Consider the following 22405-nt stretch of genomic DNA (forward strand, 5'->3'; position numbering starts at 1 on the left):
TCTGTATGTGGTGTGTGGTGGGTGTGGGATTGACACCAGTACATACACCACCACTCAAGTTGTTCCAGTGCTTTTGACCTGGCTTCCCACTCTGGAAGGAGAGACGGTGGCATGGTAACCTGGGTCATCCAGGTTACCAAGCTACCATTTCTCCTAGAGCAGGGAGATGAAGTTCCAGCACATCTAAAATTTGGGTAAAAATTGTTAAAAACGGAATAACGATTTTTGTAAAACTCAGCAAATGTTTATTAAAAAATCAGTATAAACCAAAGATGAAGGTCCTTATACTTAATGCACTACTGAAAGATGCTCCAATGCTACAGTAATGGGCATGGTATATGAATTTGTATAGAGGAGAAGAGAAGAGGATGGGACGGGGGTATCTTTTAGCTGCTATCTAATTGTGTGTGTGCATTAAGGTTCCTATAAATAATGTCCATTTATCCTCCTGGATTTTAAAGGAAAGTCTGGAGTTTGGATGGCAAGTTAGGGCCATCTCTGAAGTTAGGATTATTCTGTTGCTGGGTTTTTAACCATTACCACACAAGGGACGGAATGTTCATTCTCCATCCAGCACCCTATTGAGCAACCTGAGGTGACATTTTGCAATTATTATTTTTTGGTGGTTCAGACTCCATCTCACTCTCTTACGATCCCTTATGCACCTTGTGAGAGAAGCATCATTCCTGGAATAAACTTTTAAAAAGGGTTCAATATGAAAAAGCAAAAATTCATGATGAAGAAAATATTAGGAATAAAAAAGCAGGACAAGTTCCAGGCAATCTGATCAATGAGAAATTACAGGGAAAGTCACAGACTCTGTCTCAGTCACACTTATATTTCTTGCAACTACATAAAACCCCAATATAAAAGGTGACTGAACTAGATCTATGGCAGGGACTATCTCTGATGCCCCCATACTCAGTTAGCATTTAAGAGAGAAAGAGTCTAATCATACAGCATTTACATCCTCACATGATATTTGATTGGAACTCAGTGATACTTATATTGATGTCTCAGGGATGCCAGCTTCAATGTCATCATAATCTGGGTCTCCAGGAGGCAGGAATGGGCTGTCTCTCTCAGTCCCTGAGGCCCCCTCATTTCTTAGGGAGTGCAGATTCCAATCTGAAAACATCAAAGGAGGCACATTACAGCCAATATATCTATTCTACACCTGTGTGCACTCACCTAACATGGGTGAGCATCCTATAGTATGGGCTGTGAATTATCCCCTCTGTTCCTCTGATTGGGATTCTGCCAAGTTTAATCCATTATGTCCCATAAAGAAAACATCTGGGAGTAGATTCTCTCCATGTTGAGAGCTGCTAGGTGCAGGGGAGAGATAGCTCAGTGGTTTGAACATTGGCCTGTTAAACCCAGGGTTGTGAGTTCAGCCCTTGAGGGAGCCACTTAGGGTAGGGAACTGGGGCAAAACCAGTATTTGGTCCTGCTAGTGAAGGCAGGGGACTGGACTCAGGGTCCCTTCCAGCTCTAGGAGATAAGATATCTCTATAATTAAGGTGTGGGAATGCCAGTGACTTGGTGACAACTCCTTGATGCTTCAGTAGAGGCTGCTCTAACTCCCGATGGTTGGCATAGTCCCTAAGGGGACATGTGCCAGGTGAGACTGGGTTGGGAGGAACATAATAAGAACATAAGAAAGGCTGTACCGGGTCAGACCAAAGGTCCATCTAGCCCAGTATCTGTCTAACGACAGTGGCCAATGCCAGGTGCCCCTGGGGGAGTGAACCTAACAGGCAATGATCAAGTGATCTCTCTCCTGCCATCCATCTCCATCCTCTGACGAACAGAGGCTAGGGACACCATTCTTACCCATCCTGGCTAATAGCCATTTATGGACTTAGCCACCATGAATTTATCCAGTCCCCTTTTAAACATTGTTATAGTCCTAGCCTTCACAACCTCCTCAGGTAAGGAGTTCCACAAGTTGACTGTGCACTGCGTGAAGAAGAACTTCCTTTTATTTGTTTTAAACCTGCTGCCTATTAATTTCATTTGGTGACCCCTAGTTCTTGTATTATGGGAATAAGTAAATAACTTTTCCTTATCCACTTTCTCAACATCACTCATGATTTTATATACCTCTATCATGTCCCCCCTTAGTCTTCTCTTTTCCAAACTGAAGAGTCCTAGCCTCTTTAATCTTTCCTCATATGGGACCCTCTCTAAACCCCTAATCATTTTAGTTGCCCTTTTCTGAACCTTTTCTAGTGCTAGAATATCTTTTTTGAGGTGAGGAGACCACATCTGAACACAGTATTCGAGATGTGGGCGTACCATGGATTTATATAAGGGCAATAATATATTCTCAGTCTTATTCTCTATCCCCTTTTTAATGATTCCTAACATCCTGTTTGCTTTTTTGACCGCCTCTGCACACTGCATGGACATCTTCAGAGAACTATCCACGATAACTCCAAGATCTTTTTCCTGACTCGTTGTAGCTAAATTAGCCCCCATCATGTTGTATGTATAGTTGGGGTTATTTTTTACAATGTGCATTACTTTACATTTATCCACATTAAATTTCATTTGCCATTTTGTTGCCCAATCACTTAGTTTTGTGAGATCTTTTTGAAGTTCTTCACAATCTGCTTTGGTCTTAACTATCTTGAGTAGTTTAGTATCATCTGCAAACTTTGCCACCTCACTGTTTACCCCTTTCTCCAGATCATTTATGAATAAATTGAATAGGATTGGTCCTAGGACTGACCCTTGGGGAACACCACTAGTTACCCCTCTCCATTCTGAGAATTTACCATTAATTCCTACCCTTTGTTCCCTGTCTTTTAACCAGTTCTCAATCCATGAAAGGACCTTCCCTTTTATCCCATGACAGCTTAATTTACGTAAGAGCCTTTGGTGAGGGACCTTGTCAAAGGCTTTCTGGAAATCTAAGTACACTACGTCCACCGGATCCCCCTTGTCCACATGTTTGTTGACCCCTTCAAAGAACTCTAATAGATTAGTAAGACACGATTTCCCTTTACAGAAACCATGTTGACTATTGCTCAAGAGTTTATGTTTTTCTATGTGTCTGACAATTTTATTTTTTACTATTGTTTCAACTAATTTGCCCGGTACCGACGTTAGACTTACCGGTCTGTAATTGCCGGGATCACCCCTAGAGCCCTTTTTAAATATTGGCGTTACATTAGCTAACTTCCAGTCATTGGGTACCGAAGCCGATTTAAAGGACAGGTTACAAACCTTAGTTAATAGTTCCGCAACTTCACATTTGAGTTCTTTCAGAACTCTTGGGTGAATGCCATCTGGTCCCGGTGACTTGTTAATGTTGAGTTTATCAATTAATTCCAAAACCTCCTCTAGTGACACTTCAATCTGTGACAGTTTCTCAGATTTGTCACCTACAAAAGCCAGCTCAGGTTTGGGAATCTCCCTAACATCCTCAGCCATGAAGACTGAAGCAAAGAATCCATTTAGTTTCTCCGCAATGACTTTATCATCTTTAAGCGCTCCTTTTGTATTTTCATCGTCAAGGGGCCCCACTGGTTGTTTAGCAGACTTCCTGCTTCTGATGTACTTAAAAAACATTTTATTATTACCTTTGGAGTTTTTGGCTAGCCGTTCTTCAAACTCCTCTTTGGCTTTTCTTATTACACTCTTGCACTTAAGTTGGCAGTGTTTGTGCTCCTTTCTATTTGCCTCACTAGGATTTGACTTCCACTTTTTAAAGGAAGTCTTTTTATCTCTCACAGCTTCTTTTACATAGTTGTTAAGCCACGGTGGCTCTTTTTTAGTTCTTTTACTGTTTTTCTTAATTTGGGGTATACATTGAAGTTGGGCCTCTATTATGGTGTCTTTAAAAAGGGCCCACGCAACTTGCAGGGATTTCACTTTACTCACTGTACCTTTTAACTTTTGTCTAACTAACCCCCTCATTTTTGTATAGTTCCCCCTTTTGAAATTAAGGGCCACAGTGTTGGGCAGTTGAGGTGTTCTTCCCACCACAGGGATGTTGAACGCTATTGTATTATGGTCACTATTTCCAAGCGGTCCTGCTATAGTTACCTCTTGGACTAGCTCCTGCGCTCCACTCAGGATTAAATCTAGAGTCGCCTCTCCCCTTGTGGGTTCCCGTACCAGCTGCTCCATGAAGCAGTCATTTAAAGTATCGAGAAATTTTATCTCTGCATTTCGTCCTGAAGTGAAATGTTCCCAGTCAATATGGGGATAATTGAAATCCCCCACTATTATTGGGTTCTTAATTTTGATAGCCTCTCTAATTTCCCTTAGCATTTCATCATCACTATTACTGTCCTGGTCAGGTGGTCGATAATAGATCCCTACTGTTATATTTTTACTAGAGCATGACATTTCTATCCATAGAGACTCTATGGAACCTGTGGATTCGCTTAAGATTTTAACTTCATTTGAATCTACACTTTCTTTAACATATAGTGCCACTCCTCCCCCTGCACGGCCTGTTCTGTCCTTCCGATATATTTTGTACCCTGGAACGATTGTGTCCCATTGATTGCTCTCAGTCCACCAGGTTTCTGTGATGCCTATTATATCTATATCCTCCTTTATCACAAGGCACTCTAGTTCACCCATCTTATTATTTAGACTTCTGGCATTTGTGTACAAGCACTTTAAAAACTTGTCCCTGTTTATTAGCCTGCCTTTTTCTGATGTGCCAGATTCTTTTTTATGTGACTGTTTATCATCTGATCCAGCCCTTACATTATACTTCTCATTATATATTCCTCTGCTCCTGACTATAACCTGGAGATTCTCTATCATCAGACTCTCCCCTAAGAGAAGCCTGTGTCCGATCCACACGCTCCTCTGCAGCAGTCGGCTTTCCCCCATCTCCTAGTTTAAAAACTGCTCTACAACCTTTTTAATGTTTAGTGCCAGCAGTCTGGTTCCACTTTGGTTTAGGTGGAGCCCATCTCTCCTGTATAGGCTCCTCCCATCCCAGAAGTTTCCCCAGTTCCTAATGAACGTGAACCCCTCCTCTCTACACCATCGTCTCATCCACGCGTTGAGACCCTGAAGCTCTGCCTGCCTACCTGGCCCTGCGCGTGGAACTGGGAGCATTTCTGAAAATGCCACCATAGAGGTCCTGGATTTCAGTCTCTTCCCTAGCAGCCTAAATTTGGCTTCCAGGACATCTCTCCTACCCTTCCCTATGTCATTGGTACCTACATGTACCACGACCACCGGCTCCTCCCCAGCACTACACATAAGTCTATCTAGGAGAGGAGCAGGGCAGGGCCCCTACCCCAGGGGACATGCAGGAGCAAGGAACCCAAAAGGGGAGGATGTCATAGAGTTCATCCTGCCCACACATTTGCATGTTATTCTCATCAAGTACAATGAAATGCACATTTCATCCCAACCCACTATTCCTCTGAGGTGCAAAGTGGGAGCTCAGGTACAATTGGGTCCATATGCATTTTGAAGACAGTGATTTCAAACCTGAAGCCAGGCCACTAACTAACCCCATTGCAGGGCCCTGCTCTTCCCATTACCATCCAGGGCACTGCCACCTTGTTTGGGCCCTGATCCTGCAAATCCATTCATGTAACTTTGCTGATCTGGACAGTCCCACTGAAGTTGGCACTAGGGTGGGGCTTGCAGGGGCTATAGCCACCCCAAAATTTGTCTTAGTATCCCCATAACCACCCAGTTGACTAGTTCTGAAGGCAGAGTGGAGAGAGTGGTGGCTGCTGGCTGGGTGCCCAGCTCCAGCAGCAGCAGGCAAGTAAGCCCGGGCCGGGTGCCGGGGTGCCCAACAGCAGCCCCCAGCCCATGTCCCTGCCTGCCGAGATGCCTCATCCAGGGCAGGTGGACAGTCCAGGGCTCCTCACAGTGGCCTAGACTGACCTGCTCTGGCCCAGGCTCCTAGGCCCCACCCCCCAAGGGCTCTGTTAGCCTGGAGCCAGGTCCCTCTGCCTGGACAGCTTTTAATAGCTGCAATCAGCCAGTGCCTGTCATTGCCTGGCTCTGGCTTCCAGCCTGCAACCTGGGCAGGGGGCAGGGCCACAGAGGGGGGTGGGACCTCAGGGTGAGGAGGAGCACAGCCCCCCCACCCCTCCCCATTTTCTGTCTGGCCCACCTCAGTCCCCTCACCAGGAAGAGGCTGGTGTCACCCTTGAGTCAGTGAGAATATTCATGTGATGAGAGTGACAAGTGGGCTCCAGTGTTTGCAGGATTAGGGCCTTAGCTAGGGATCATCATTTAACAGTGTTTAGCGGAACTCAGGGTGGGGATACAGCTGAGAAGGTTAGTTTAACAATAGCTGTATTTTAGTGAAGTGACAGTGACCTCTAGTGGTCAGTAGAGGCTGTTCCAGGTTATTTGCTCAGCAACCCTTTCAGCAATTTCTATCTCAAATGTGTCCATGCACAGAGCTCTACAAGGAGAGGAGACTCCTCACAACCATCGCTTTGGCCAGCGACACTTCTTTGCTGCATAACCCACATCCCTCCCCAGAGATTGTTCCTGTGGGTCACTGGGAAACACAGATATTTCCAGCACTGCCATCTCCAAGTGTTTGGAAATCGGGAGTAAGGCTTCAAATATTATGAGATTGGCTTAAAAATCTTGAGATTCAAACAAACATTTTGGTGTCCTTTTGGTTTCTGTTTGTCTTCTGGTTCCTAAGCCTTTAGGTTAAACTTGGTTCATGATCCGAGGCTTCTTTCTGCAACCATGAGGGCTAGAAAACTTCCTTTCTTAAACTGAAAGCTGAGATTCCATGTAACCATCTAAGTCTAGGAGCTGAGTCTTTTAGCAAATATCGGGAAAGTCTACACTAGAAACTTAAGATGGCCTATTTTAGGTCACTTACGCCACCACAGTAATTCCTGCAATGGTTCATGTACACACTGCCCTCCTTCTGCCCGTTGTGTGGGTCCTCACCAAGAGCTCTTCCACGGACTTAAGAGGGGAAGTGTAGGGGGTTGAGAGCCGTGCAGCTCCCCGTGAGGAGCCTGGCTACCCCATATCTCTTGGCTCCCCTCTGCTGTGAGCCAGATCCCCGCTCCCTGCTGCCAGGAGTGTGGCTGGCCCCCTGGGTTCCTGGTGTGGAGCTCTGTGCCCGTAGTCTGGGTGGCTCTGTGCCTGTAGTCCCAGGCAGCAGCCCAGCTGGGAGTGGGGAGCCAGGCAGATGCAGCCGGGCTGGGAGTAGGGAGCAGGGGACCCTGGCAGGCACCGCCCAGCTCTGAGTGGGGAACAGGGTGAGTGTAGCCTGGTTGGGAGCCCACTCCCAACCCTCTTTTTTGTTAATTTCATGGCTCTAGCATGCATCCATGAAATTGACAAGAATGACAGCCAACAGCTGATGTAAGTAAGGCAGTGTCTACACAGACATTTTGTCACCCTAACTGCACTGACATAAGCCCCAGGCCTCTCGTGGGGGTGGAGTTATGATGTTGGTGTAGTAGGGCACTTACATCAGCAGGAGCAAGGTTGTAGTGTGTACAGTGTCAGAATTAGGTCAATGTAAGCTGCCTTACAAGTCTGTAGTGTAGACCAAGCTATAATGAGACTAGCAATCAAACTGCAAGAATTGCAACAGGGCTTTTCCCCACTCACCTCTCTGTAAATCCCTGTTCCTGTCACTCTCCCGAGGGGCTAAAGTAACTTCTCGGGCACACTGCCCTGAACCAGGATCATCTTCAGGGTCAAAAACTTCTCTGACATCGTCATAACTATCCCCAGGGACATCTCCAGGCAAGGCATGGCCCTCTGAAACAGAGAAGAGACCTTCCACTGAATAGAGAAATATATTTTACACCAGGTAAGAAGGGCCCTGAGGTCCCACAATGATAAGAGATCAAAAGTTCCCTTCTCCCCTGCAACCTCAGTGTCAGAGGAATTTTATACAGGTCACATTTATTTGACACATTTTAAGGACTTGATGTGTCTGTAAATTGCTAGACAGAACCTAAAGCAGAAACCCAGGTGGGGATGTGGGAGATCTGGAAAGAGGTGGCTGGGGGTAGGGTCTATGTCAGAGGAAGATTTCTTCACTGTAATTTGTTGTTATACTAATTATATATCAATTAGTAATTAGTAACAGATAAATGACACTTTAATTTGTTCTATCACCCATTTCGTACATTTTCAAATATGGTAAAAATCTTGTTTTGTTCCATTTCCCTGAACTAGTCTGGCCCATAAACCACCCTCAATCTGCAGTCTCTGGAAGTTGCATCACCAGTTCAGGACAAGATATGGGTATGTGTGTGAAATCTGTACATCCCTTCTCCTATATCACAGTGCATGTGAAACTCACATCTAGATCAGTGGACTCAGCACAGGCAGGAATGGTGGAGAGGGACCGTTACCGCCGATTAGAGGGCTGAGCTCAGAGAGATTGTCCCCTAATATTGTGAGTAACGTTAGTGCATATGAAAGTGAGGGCCAGGAATCAGTGACTAGAATCGGGCAGCATGAGCAGGGGGAGAACAAGCTTCTCCTAGAGTCATGAGGGTGAACAACCTCCTTCTAGAGTCACACTGGTTGGCTAATGTGCCTCTATTCCGACCTGCTTTGCTACTTCTTGGTCCTCTCAGTGCATCTCTGGACTAAACCAGTGCACACAGCCATGCTTTATGGGAGAAGAGTTTGTCAAAGAGCTGCTTGCAGAAGGCTTGATCCTGTGAAGTGCTGAGCACTCTGAGCTCCCATTGATTAACATAAGAACATAAGAAAGGCCGTACCAGGTCAGACGAAAGGTCCATCTAGCCCAGTATCTGTCTACTGACAGTGGCCAATGCCAGGTGCCCCAGAGGGAGTGAACCTAACAGGCAATGATCAAGTGATCTCTCTCCTGCCATCCATCTCCATCCTCTGACAAACAGAGGCTAGGGACACCATTCTTACCCATCCTGGCTAATAGCCATTTATGGACTTAGCCTCCATGAATTTATCCAGTCCCCTTTTAAACATTGTTATAGTCCTAGCCTTCACAACCTCCTCAGGTAAGGAGTTCCACAAGTTGACTGTGCGCTGCGTGAAGAAGAACTTCCTTTTATTTGTTTTAAACCTGCTGCCTATTAATTTCATTTGGTGACCCCTAGTTCTTGTATTATGGGAATAAGTACATAACTTTTCCTTATCCACTTTCTCAACATCACTCATGATTTTATATATCTCTACCATGTCCCCCCTTAGTCTTCTCTTTTCCAAGCTGAAGAGTCCTAGCCTCTTTAATCTTTCCTCGTATGGGACCCTCTCTAAACCCCTAATCATTTTAGTTGCCCTTTTCTGAACCTTTTCTAGTGCTAGAATATCTTTTTTGAGGTGAGGAGACCACATCTGTACCAGTATTCGAGATGTGGGCGTACCATGGATTTATATAAGGGCAATAATATATTCTCAGTCTTATTCTCTATCCCCTTTTTAATGATTCCTAACATCCTGTTTGCTTTTTTGACTGCTCCTGCACACTGCATGGACGTCTTCAGAGAACTATCCACCATGACTCCAAGATCTCTTTCCTGATTAGTTGTAGCTAAATTAGCCCCCATCATACTGTATATATAGTTGGGGTTATTTTTTCCGATGTTCATTACTTTACATTTAACCACATTAAATTTCATTTGCCATTTTGTTGCCCAATCACTTAGTTTTGTGAGATCTTTTTGAAGTTCTTCACAATCTGCTTTGGTCTTAACTATCTTGAGTAGTTTAGTATCATCTGCAAACTTTGCCACCTCACTGTTTACCCCTTTCTCCAGATCATTTATGAATAAATTGAATAGGATTGGTCCTAGGACTGACCCTTGGGGAACACCACTAGTTACCCCTCTCCATTCTGAGAATTTACCATTAATTCCTACCCTTTGTTCCTTGTCCTTTAACCAGTTCTCGATCCATGAAAGGACCTTCCCTTTTATCCCATGACAGCTTAATTTACGTAAGAGCCTTTGGTGAGGGACCTTGTCAAAGGCTTTCTGGAAATCTAAGTACACTATGTCCACCGGATCCCCCTTGTCCACATGTTTGTTGACCCCTTCAAAGAACTCTAATAGATTAGTAAGACACGATTTCCCTTTACAGAAACCATGTTGACTATCGCTCAAGAGTTTATGTTTTTCTATGTGTCTGACAATTTTATTTTTTACTATTGTTTTAACTAATTTGCCCGGTACTGACGTTAGACTTACCGGTCTGTAATTGCCGGGATCACCCCTAGAGCCCTTTTTAAATATTGGTGTTACATTAGCTAACTTCCGGTCATTGGGTACCGAAGCCGATTTAAAGGACAGGTTACAAACCTTAGTTAGATTGCAGCAGGACTGAAGATGCTCAGCACCTTACAAGAGCAAACCCATAAAGCACAATTTTTGTCTCTACAAAGACAATATTATTAGCTTTTTCCTGGACTAACGTTGCTCCCAGAAGGCAGATTCACTCCTCACCTTGGTTGTCTGGAGTCTGGGGGTCATCATTCAATGCAGGCTCCTCCACGTTATCGTAATCCAACTGAGGCCCCTCAGGGGAAGCTCCCTCTGGAACAGCAAACACAACACTCAGCTCCCTCTGAACACACCCAGTTCCTGAGCAGGTTTCTAGTTCCCCATTAAGTGCCTATTGCATTGGAGTCCAGGCTATTTATCCTGGCATTTGTAGGAGAAGTCACAGGGTGATTAAGGAGAAAAGGGAAAGTCATGGACATTCTGTAAACTAGGAGTGGTGTCACTGTGACAGATTCCCCCCAGGGTGCCACCTGGAACTGGGGTACTACTGAGCCCTCTGACTCACCTGCCTGGGCTCCGTCTCACACTGTGTTGCTGTGACAAGCTGCAGACCCACTCCCAGTCCTACAATTCCACCAGCATTCACACAGGTAGGGACACACCCAGCTGCAGTTACATGCAGGCTCTCTGACCAGCCACTGTATGAACCAGCTGTGACGGTACCTCCCATAAGGCTTTATGGAAATATGCTTAGAATATGTTTTATGCTACATAAGCCAAGTAACATATCTCTGTAAGGGTTATGATCTACTGAATCTATTTATCCTATTTGTATGCATGTATCATTTTTGTATTCGAAGTTATGAATGTTATGAATGTTGGCTGTGTACTGGCTTGGTTTCTAAATAACCTTAGTACAGCATTTGCTCAGTTCCTGGAGAAAGGAATGTTGAAATTAAGTACCTAATCAAGAAACACTTAAAAGACAATGGATCTTGGAATGCTCCAATCCACATAAGAAGTCTACTTGAGGATGTTCAAGGTAGATTTTAAACAATGGATGCTACCTGTAAAAACTGTGAGTCATGCATGAACATGTGACTTGCCCAGGTGACTCCTAAACTCCATCTTGGAGCTGGACTTTGCATTGGAGTGAGGAGGGGGTCTCCACCCACAAGAGAAAGTCTATTTAAACCCTGGGGAGACCCCTCCATTTTGTCTTCAGCTGGCTAGAAGAGGAGCCGTCATGAAGAACCCCCTAACTACCACCTGAGCTGGAACAAGAGCTGTACCGGGGAAAGAATTGTGCCCGGGCCTGGAAGGGGTCCAGTCTGAGAAAAAAATTACTAAAGCATCTCTGAGGGTGAGATTATCTGTATTCAGTTTGATTAGACATAGATTTGTGCATTTTATTTTATTTTGCTTGGTGACTTACTTTGTTCTGTCCGTTACTACTTGGAACCACTTACATCCTACTTTCTGTATTTAATAAAATCACTTTTTACTTATTAATTAACTCAGAGTATGCATTAATACCTGGGGGAGCAAACAACTGTGCATCTCTCTCTATCAGTGTTATAGAGGGCGAACAATTTATGGGTTTACCCTGCATAAGCTTTATACAGGGTAAAATGGATTTATGTGGGTTTAGACCCATTGGGAGTTGAGCATCTGGGTGTTAAAGACAAGAATACTTTTGTGAGCTGTTTTCAGGTAAACCTGCAGCTTTTGGGGGAAGTAATTCAGACCGTGGGTCTGTGTTGGAGCAGATGGGAGTGTGTGGCTCAGCAAGACAGGGTGCTGGGGCCCCGAGCTGGCAGGGAAGGCAGGGGTAGAAGTAGTCTGGGCACATCGGGTGGCAGCTCCCAAGGGGGTTTATGTGATCCAACCCATCACACCAACAATAGAGAGACTACAACCAAAACAACTGCCAGCTTCCCAGTCTAGGACCCCAGAGCTGTATCGTCCTGCCCTGGTTAAAACCCCGACCAGTATTAATTTATTATCCAGTTTGCCTCCCCCTCAATGTGCAGAGGAAATGCAACAGCCTTTTCTCCTTGAGCTAAGATTTCCAAGCACTTCATTCCAACTCACTCATTTAGATAAAGAAAAAACAAGTTTACTAACTACAAAAGATAGATTTTAAGTGATTATATGGGATAACAAACAGATCAAATCAGATTACCTAGCAAATAAACAAAAATGCAAACTAAGCTTAACATACTAGAACAGGGATAGGCAATCTATGGCATGCATGCCAAAGGCAGCACACAAGTTGATTTTCAGTGGCACTCACACTGCCCGGGTCCTTGCCACCAGTCTGGGGGGCTCTGCATTTTAATTTAATTTTAAATGAAGCTTCTTAAACATTTTTAAAACCTTGTTTACTTTACGTACAATAGTTTAGTTATTTATGATAGACTTATAGAAAGAGACCTTCTAAAAATGTTAAAATGTATTACAGGCACGCAAAACCTTACATTAGCATGAACAAATGAAGACTCGCCACACCGCTTCTGAAAGGTTGCCGATCCCTGTACTAGAAGGATAGGATTTGACTTAACAATCTCTCATCCTGACTGATGATACAAGCAGGATAGCAGATTCTCAAGGTACAAGCTGCACTTGCTTTCCAGCTAGGAATCCCCAGGTTTTCATACACAGGCTAGAGATCCCTTTAGCCTGGGTCCAGCTCTTCCCCCAGTTCAGTCTTTTGTTCCTTTAGGAGTCTGCTTGTGTCAGGAGTGAAGAACCATGGAAGAACCATGTCACTTCTTGCCTGATACAGATTTAGCATATGGCAGGAGCCATATGTTTTAATCTTGGTTCCCAGGCCAGTTTGTGGAAAAATACTGACATCCCAAAATGGAGTCCAGTGTCACAGAAGAATCCCATGCACTGCTACAGACTAGGGACCGAATGGCTAGGAAGCAGTTCTGCAGAAAAGGACCTAGGGGTTACAGTGGACGAGAAGCTGGATATGAGTCAACAGTGTGCCCTTGTTGCCAAGAAGGCTAATAGCATTTTGGGCTGTATAAGTAGGGGCATTGCCAGCAGATCCAGGGACATGATCATTCCCCTCTATTCGACATTGGTGAGGCCTCATCTGGAGTACTGTGTCCAGTTTTGGGCCCCACACTACAAGAAGGATGTGGAAAAATTGGAGAAAGTCCAGCGGAGGGCAACAAAAATGTTTAGGGGCTAGAGCACATGACTTATGAGGAGAGACTGAGGGAACTGGGATTGTTTAGTCTGCAGAAGAGAAGAATGAGGGGTGATTTGATAGCTGCTTTCAACTACCTGAAAGGGGGTTCCAAAGAGGATGGCTCTAGACTGTTCTCAGTGGTAGCAGATGACAGAACAAGGAGTAATGGTCTCAAGTTGCAGTGGGGGAGGTTTAGGTTGGCTATTAGGAAAAACTTGTTCACTAGGAGGGTGGTGAAGCACTGGAATGGGTTACCTAGGGAGGTGGTGGAATCTCCTTCCTTAGAGATTTTTAAGGTCAGGCTTGACAAAGCCCTGGTTGAGATGATGTAGTTGGGAATTGGTCCTGCTTTGAGCAGGAGGTTGGACTAGATGACCTCCTGAGGTCCCTTCCAACCCTGATGATTCTATGATTCTAACTGAACTATATAAACATGGTGTAAAGTCTCCTAGTTTATATGGGCTACATTGTGATTTGGGCTTGTGTTCATGCCATAGAAGCAGATGGGTAAGACCATGGGCACAGATTAGGGTTTTGTTTAATGTTCAGTGCCAGATGTGAAATTCAGATTTTTCTATTGCAAGCAAATATTCCTGAGCCCCATTCCTTGCAGGTCCTCCCGCGGGGGAGGGTACCATGAACTGTACACAGGAAGGGCCAGAATTTGATCACATATTTCCATCACAGGGTTCATCAGAAATATTTGAAAGTCTGATTAAATCTGATCCCACCAGAAGGGATACAATCAGTGCTGGGCCATGAAATCGAGTGAAGGGAAATGACGGCCTTTACAGAAAGTGCCGTGGAAATTAAATTCTCCACCCAGATTTGAGTCTTTGTCTTTGTATGCCACCTTACCCCATTACCTTGTTCTGATCCAGAATCGTTTCCCCCTTCACTGTCCCCGGTGTAATACTGCAGTTTCATCACTGAGTCCTCTGCATAGGAGACTGGAGAGACAACAAATGAGATGTTATCACAGTGAGAACAGCTAAACTGACTGCTGGCTGATGCACCCGGGTCCTAGATCAGGATTTACAGCATCCATATATTCTAGGTATAGCTCTTCAACAGTTAAAGTGCAGCTTGTGGAGAAACTACGGTCTAACACAAGTTGTAGCTAAAATTAATATTAACACCATTTTTTTTTAAAAGCTATACAAATTGGTGAAAGAATTTCAAAATTGGTTTTTGCTCCTACTGAGTGAACCTGATAGTGTGAGAGTGAGATTGATAGAAAGAGAAGCTCTCACTCATATGTGTATTATATCAGGAAATTGCATCAGTCTGTATTCAAAAGTTGTGCTGTGTGGACCTCAGGTGCTCGTGATCTCCCTGCATTCCACAGGGATGTGTTTACTGTTCATACGTCACATTTGAATAGTTTTAGATTTAAGTTTTAACCCTACGTTAATTTTGTGGATAACAATGACATCTTCAGATTGTAAGAAACACAAGCAAGAAGAAAAAAAACAAAGTTTGAAGTCAGAATGGGAGGAAGATTTTGATTCACTGTTAAAGATGGCAAACCCCTGGGCCTTATCTGCAGTGCATTGCTCGGTCACTACAAAGCAAGCAACTTGAAAAGTCGTTATGAAATGAATCACAATAAATTTTCATCTAAATACCCTTCTGAATCAGAATTAAGGAAAAACAAGCTAGACACATTAAAAATACACCTAAACAGTCAACAGACACTACTTTCAGCGTTCAGTAAAGAAACTGACACAACGACCAAAGCTAGTTTTGTTATAGCATGGAATAGCACACATGCTCACTTGTGTGAACCCCTGTATAGTGCAAATGATTGGTTAGTGTTTTTGCATAGCTATGTTTTAAGTAAAATAATTGGTTAAGGCATAGATAAGAGAAATCCTTATTTTAACTACATAATGAGGGTCAAAAGACAAGCTTGTTGGAACTGAACTCTAGGATACAGCTCAAGACCTTTTAACCCTGCAGACCAGACCATGCAGAAGCCAGCGCACAGATGCCATGACCCTGACTGGCCATCAGGAGACGTCCGTCTGTTTTATTGGAACTGGAGAGCATACGATGCTTGGTGTGTGTATTCTGTTGATTTGTTGCTAATTGTTAATAAATTATTGTACATGTTTAAGGATATTGACTGTGTTCTGAATCCATCTGGAATGGTGTTAGCTCTGAGCCCACGGAAGGATAAAGTTGGGTCCCTTATGCCCTGAGTACCCATGAGGATCAGGGGAGCCCTATATTACGCTCTGACTATCCATGAGGATGGTAGGGGCGGAGTCATAAATTGTACAGGTAACACCACTTCTTAAAGCAAAATACTCCCTCTTCCCCTGTCATGAATATATGGGGAAGGGCAGCAACCTTTATGTATGCAGTAGCATAAAATCTCTCCTTGGCAGCTGTACTGGATTCCCTTATCTGTAAAGGGTTAAGCAGTTCAAATAACCTAGTTGGCACCTGACCAGAAGGACCAATAAAGAAAGAAGATACTTTCAAAGCTGGGGGGGAAGGATTTGTTTGTTGTTCTCTCTCCAGACAGAGGAAGAAGACAAGCAGGTACAATATCACCTGAAATATATACCAGGAATAATCCATCTAAAACCACAGAAACTGTGAGGACGGCAAGGAGATGTGTTAGGTTATTTCTTGTTTTGGCTTGTGAATTTCACTATGCTACAGAGGTAGTTTCATTCCTGTTTTTGTAACTGTGAAGCTGAGCCCAGAGGGGAATCCTCTGTGTTTTAAATCTTTTTATTACCCTGTAAAGTTACCTTCCATCCTGATTTTGCAGATGTGATTCTTTTACTTTTTCTTTACAATAAAAGATCTTCTTTTAAGAATCTGATTGATTTCAAGGTCCTAAAGACAAAGGGTCTGGTTGAGCTCATGTTGCTAAGTCAACTGGTTGGTATTTTAGTCTCAAGCCTCCCCAGGAATGGGGGTGAAGGGGCTTGTGGGGATATATGGCGGCGGGATAGGGACTCCAAGTGATCCTTCCCTGAATTTTTGTGTAAATCACTTGGTGGTGGCAGCAATATACCGTCCAAGGACAAGGAAAGAAATGTGTGCCTTGGAGAAGTTTTAACCTAAACTGGTAGAATACAAGCTTAGGGGGTCTTTCATGCAGGTCCCCACATCTGTACCCCAGAGTTCAGAGTTGGAGGGGAACCCTGACATCCCACCTTGTTGAAAGATTAGGCCCCTCGCCTCCCAGGATCACAGCCTGTGACCAACTGGATGCACTTACCATGCTCAAGAGAGCCTCACAATGTCCTAAACTGAGAGTAGCAACTGATTGATATTGAGTCAAAATGGCACAAAGGTTGAAAGGGCCGTGACTCAAAGTTACCCACATCTCCTGGGCTGATCTCTGTGATCCCAGGGCAGGAGGGAGCCAACCCAGCAGACCAGAGGCTGCGGTGGGAGGGGGGCACAGAACATCCCCTGCTCCAGCAGTTTTCAAAAGATGCTATAGCCTGGGCCCAGAGACAGTCACTTTGCTGACCCACAATTAGTTACACTCCAAGGCTACAAGATGGGCAGACGGGACTGGCTGTCCTGAGAATGGGGTCTAGCAGAGTCCGCTGGGGAGGGGACTCACCTGACCAGATGTGGATTACTGTTTTGTGGGGCCCTGAGCCAGAGCAAGCGGGAGTCCCTCTCCACTCTTTCTATCAGTAGTCCCCTGCCCCTGCATCTGGCGCTCCTGCCGAGAAGCAGGGTCAGGTTGTGGGGGCTTCTCCCTCTCCCTGGGAGGAGTGCTGGGCATGCAAACAGGGTGAGGCACGCCCCACACCCTGATCCCACTCCCTGGAAAGAGAGGCAGGCGGAGCAGGTCAGGGTGTGGGAGCACTGATTTTTCCAGGGCCCCCGAATTGGCTGGGGACCCTACACACAGGCCCCATTGGTCCAGTGGCTAATCCATCACTGCACCTATATGAGTTCAGTAACTGGTCTTTCCACAAGCCCAACGCCCACAGCAGTCCAGGGTTCACAGAGCTGGTGGCTGAGGATATCTAGCTGTGGGTCATGGCCTCAAGATGGAAAGCTCAGTAGGAATGAGACACACATACCTGAGTGACCCAATATCTGCTTCTCTCCCATCAGGTTATAATCAATCTCCTCATACACGGGATCTGAGGGTCTTGTGGCATCTGAAAAAAAAGGACAGTGTTTGCATAGGGTCATAGAAACTATAGATAGGAAACCCTATTAGATCATCCAGCCCTGAGCCCTGGGGCCAGTCCAGGACCGATCCCTACAGCACTTTCCCAATGCTCAGTCCAGCCTACATTTGAATGTGCCAGGTGACGGAGACCACGTCCCTTTCCACAACAACCCTTTGATGATGGTTCCCATGGGCTAATTCCCTGTCACAAGTGTCTCCTCATATATAGCCTAAAAATTTCCATTATACATTCATCTCATTAATCTTTGTTATTCTCTCTGGTATCACTTGAAATAATTCCTCTCCCAAACTGATGTTTACAGCTATGAGCAAAACAGCACTTATATATATATATACTTAGTACTTCTACACATGCTGCCTAGGGACTGTGTGGGCATTAACTAGTGAATGTTTTTGTGCTTTTTAAAAAATGAAAAATGCCAAATATTGGAATTGTCTTTGATTTTTTGACAATTATCACCCAAGCTCTTTTCCAGCATTTCTTCTTCCTTGAACCCTCCCTCCTACTGAGTCTCTCTGTTCAGTGTCCTCCCTCACACGCACTTTCTTGTACTTTCCCCTAACGTGATCTCTATTTTTTGCCAATATTTACCATCTCTCTAATCCCCTATTTTATTATTTCTCTGTCACCACTGCTCTCAAATTCACCCAGGTTAGTGTCATCTGAAAGTGTTATTGCTCTCCTGGTTATTTCTACAGCCAGATCATCAATGACAATATTAAATAAGACAGGACTTAGCATAGACCTGAGGTCTCCTCACAGCTCTGCCAATGCCCACAGCTCTCCACAGCTGCAGCTCCCCCTGCTACTGCAGAGACATTTCAGACAGTGACACTAATCAGGACCCACCTCTGTGCTGTGCCCTGGCCCTCTGCACCTGCACAACCAGAATGATTAACAGCAGACAGAGAAGGACCCCCAGGATAATGCAGATGACAACCGGCACCGTGACTCTCCCACTGTCGGTCAGAGGGCGGCGTGGGGGAGCTGGATGGAAATGAACATGCAACAGGGAGAGATTAATCTATGAGAGTCAGGGGGGCCCAGAGGAGCTCACCAGTGTCTGACTGAACCATCTAGGAAACAGGGTAATGGGCTGGGACACAGTCTGTGCACCATGGGCGCAGCTCACAGGATGCTGCTTAAATCATAGCCCTGGTAGCTAGAACCAATAGACAGGAATTATCCTGCTCAACATGGCCTGCAGCTCCCACCCGGGTGTCATTCACCCTTAGATTTCACACTCTGTGTAAAGAAGCTCATTTTCTCAGGCTGGAGGTTCCAGCTCATCCCCCTGTGAGCCTGGCACTAGGTAAATTTAACCCTTGATTGGAAGAGAATGTGTTACCTGTTGTAGCTGGTGAAGCTGTTGTTTCTGTCACACCTGCAAGGGGAAAAAGAAGGAGAGCTGGAGTGTGGAGTGAGGGGATGGTGACATGCTGTTACATGATTGTTCCTCTGACTCCCCATGTGCCTCTGCACATCACCTACATTTCACCCATGATATCTTCCTCAGAGCAGCACAGGCTTAGTGGCTTAGCCTGTGCTGGATAAAGGAAGTGACATGATCTGATGCCATAGCACATTAGAATACAAGAAGTCCCAACACATCCCATCCATTAAGGAAAAAGGAGGCCTGGTCTGTGGGCAGGAATGGGGACCCAGCTGCTGTGACACTTGCTCCCTCTTAAAAATTATATAATAAAGCAGAAACATCTCCTGTCACTTACCCGAGCAATTCACAGCAGCATCTTCCTTATGATCACAGTTACTCTCACCCCATGGCATGGCAGGACAGTCCCAGAGAGATGACTCTGTCCCTCTGCAGTTCACCTTCTCCACCCAGATGGGACCAGTCCCCTCGCCAAATGCAGTCTCGCCTGAGGCAGATACAGCAGATCCACAGCCCAGTTGTTTACACACAACGTTAGCATCTGCCATGTCCCAGCCGTCATCACAAACTGTTCCCCAGGAACCACGGTACCAAACCTCCACTCTGCCCGAGCATCCATTTCCTCCCATGACGCGTAACTTCTCCTGGCCTGGAAATGCAGAAACCTCACATGTTACTGGGACAGCTGGGAATGTCCTTAGGGACTGAGGAGGCGACACAGAGAGGCAGAGATACCTGTGCAGCTCGTAGAGTTCAGGCATTCAGCAAATGGATTCTGAGATGGTTTCCCTCTCCTACCTGTGGAGATAAAATGCTGAGGTGAATGGACTGGGCGCATGTGTGCTGCAGCACTTTATAAATTGTCCAAAACTAAAATCTGGTAATTTCGATAATTAGCTCTTCCAGTGTTTCTCTAGATTTTGAAGTCTTTGATCAGTTCCCAGCTGGCATGCATGTGTCTTTATGTAACTGGCAGGACAGTATATCTAAGGGTTTGTCTACACTTGAAATGCTACAATGGCACAGCTGCACCACTTCAGGTAATAACAAAATGTTTTTTAAGTACATCAGAAGCAGGAAACCTGCTAAACAAACAGTGGGGCCCCTGGACGATTGAGATACAAAAGGAGCACTTAAAGACGATAAAGTCATTGCGATGAATTCTTTGCTTCAGTCTTCACGGATGAGGATGTTAGGGAGATTTCCCAACCTGAGCCATCCTTTGTGGGTGACAAATCTGAGGAATTGTCACAGATTGAAGTGTCACTAGAGGAGGTTTTGAAATTAATTGATAAACTTAACAGTAACAAGTCACCAGGACCAGATGGCATTCACCCAAGAGTTCTGAAAGAACTTAAATGTGAAATTGCGGAACTATTAACTATGGTTTGTAACCTGTCCTTTAAGTCAGCTTCTGTACCCGATGACTGGAAGATAGCTAATGTCACGCTAATATTTAAAAAGGGCTCTAGAGGTGATCCCAGCAATTACAGACCGGTAAGTCTAACGTTGGTACTGGGCAAATTAGTTGAAACAATAGTAAAGAATAAAATTGTCAGACACATAGAAGAACATAAATTGTTGGGAAAAGTCAACATGGTTTCTGTAAAGGGAAATCGTGTCTTACTAATCTATTAGAGTTCCTTGAAGGGGTCAACAAACATGTGGACAAGGGGGATCCAGTGGACATATTGTACTTAGATGTCCAGAAAGCCTTTGACAAGGTCCCTCACCAAAGGCTCTTATGTAAATTAAGTTGTCATGGGATAAGAGGGAAGATCCTTTCATGGATTGAGAACTGGTTAAAAGACAAGGAACAAAGGGTAGGAATAAATGGTAAATTTTCAGAATGGAGAGGGGTAACTAGTGGTGTTCCCCAAGAATCAGTCCTAGGACCAATCCTATTCAATTTATTCATAAATGATCTGGAGAAAGGCGTAAACAGTGAGGTGGCAAAGTTTGCAGATGATACTAAACTGCTCAAGATAGTTAAGACCAAAACAGACTATGAGTCGGCAATGTGATGTGGCCGTTAAAAAAGCTAATGCGGTCTTGGGATGCATTAGGCGAGGTATTTCTAGTAGAGATAAGGAGGTGCTAGTCCCGTTATACAAGGCGTTGGTGAGACCTCATTTGGAGTACTGTGTGCAGTTTTGGTCTCCCATGTTTAAGAAGGATGAATTCAAACTGGAACGGGTACAAAGAAGGGCCACTAGAATGATCCGAGGAATGGAAAGCCTGTCGTATGAAAAGAGACTTGAGGAGCTCAGTTTGTTTTCCTTAACCAAAAGAAGGTTGAGAGGAGATATGATTGCTCTCTTTAAATATATCAGAGGGATAAATACCAGGGAGGGAGAGGAATTATTTCAGCTCAGTACTAATGTGGACACGAGAACAAATGGATATAAATTGGCAATCGGGAAGTTTAGGCTTGAAATTAGACGAAGATTTCTAACCATCAGGGGAGTGAAATTCTGGAACAGCCTACCGAGGGAAACAGTGGGGGTGAAGGACCTCTCTGGCTTTAAGTTTAAGCTTGATAAGTTTATGGAGGGTTTGATAGGATAACACTATTTAGTCAATAGGTCAATAACATGCCTTCACTGGTAATTAGTACCGAGGGTCAATGTTGGGATAGTGAAAGTCTTTTTCCCGAGTATCTGGCTGGAGAGTCTTGCCCGCATGCTCGGGGTTCAACTGATCGCCATATTTGGGGTCGGGAAGGAATTTTCCTCCAGGGTAGATTGGCAGTGGCCCTGGAGGTTTTTCGCCTTCCTCCGCAGCATGGGGCAGGGGTCGCTTGCTGGAGGATTACCTGCTACTTGAAGTCTTTAAACCAGGATTTGGGGACTGCAACAGCTGAGTCAAGGGAGAGAATTATTTCAAGAGTGGGTGGGTCAGCTTTTGTGGCCTGCATTTTGCGGGAGGTCAGACTAGATGATCATAATGGTCCCTTCTGATCTTAAGTTCTATGAACTTCAAAAAGATCTCACAAAACTAAAAGCAGCAAAGAATCCTGTGGCACCTTATAGACTAACAGACGTTTTGGAGCATGAGCTTTCGTGGGTGAATACCCACTTCGTCGGATGCAAGACTAAGTGATTGGGCAACAAAATGGCAAATGAAATTTAATGGGGATAAATGTAAAGTAATGAACATCGGAAAAAATAACCCCAACTATATATACAGTATGATGGGGGCTAATTTAGCTACAACTAATCAGGAAAGAGATCTTGGAGTCATGGTGGATAGTTCTCTGAAGACGTCCATGCAGTGTGCAGGAGCAGTCAAAAAAGCAAACAGGATGTTAGGAATCATTTAAAAAGGGATAGAGAGTAAGACAGGGAATATCTTATTGCCCTTATATAAATCCATAGTACGCCCACATCTTGAATACTGCATACAGATGTGGTCTCCT

General features: G+C 44.7%; 1 protein-coding gene across 1 annotated transcript in view; it reads right to left on the reverse strand.

The window, feature by feature from the left end:
* Positions 1 to 1003: 1003 nt before the first annotated feature.
* The window catches only part of LOC123356423 (scavenger receptor cysteine-rich type 1 protein M130-like), a 59250-nt gene continuing 37848 nt past the window's right edge, over positions 1004 to 22405 (reverse strand). Inside the window, exons 8-16 of the mRNA XM_044999672.1 lie at positions 19723 to 19785; positions 19325 to 19636; positions 18943 to 18978; positions 18444 to 18581; positions 17478 to 17558; positions 14277 to 14360; positions 10428 to 10517; positions 7594 to 7746; positions 1004 to 1128 (exon numbers count right to left, since the gene is read on the reverse strand). Of these exons, the coding sequence (XP_044855607.1) occupies positions 1004 to 1128; positions 7594 to 7746; positions 10428 to 10517; positions 14277 to 14360; positions 17478 to 17558; positions 18444 to 18581; positions 18943 to 18978; positions 19325 to 19636; positions 19723 to 19785 (1082 nt within the window). The remainder of the gene's footprint in view (positions 1129 to 7593; positions 7747 to 10427; positions 10518 to 14276; positions 14361 to 17477; positions 17559 to 18443; positions 18582 to 18942; positions 18979 to 19324; positions 19637 to 19722; positions 19786 to 22405) is intronic.

This window comes from Mauremys mutica, chromosome 1, assembly GCF_020497125.1.
Source record: "Mauremys mutica isolate MM-2020 ecotype Southern chromosome 1, ASM2049712v1, whole genome shotgun sequence".
Taxonomy (NCBI): domain Eukaryota; kingdom Metazoa; phylum Chordata; order Testudines; family Geoemydidae; genus Mauremys; species Mauremys mutica.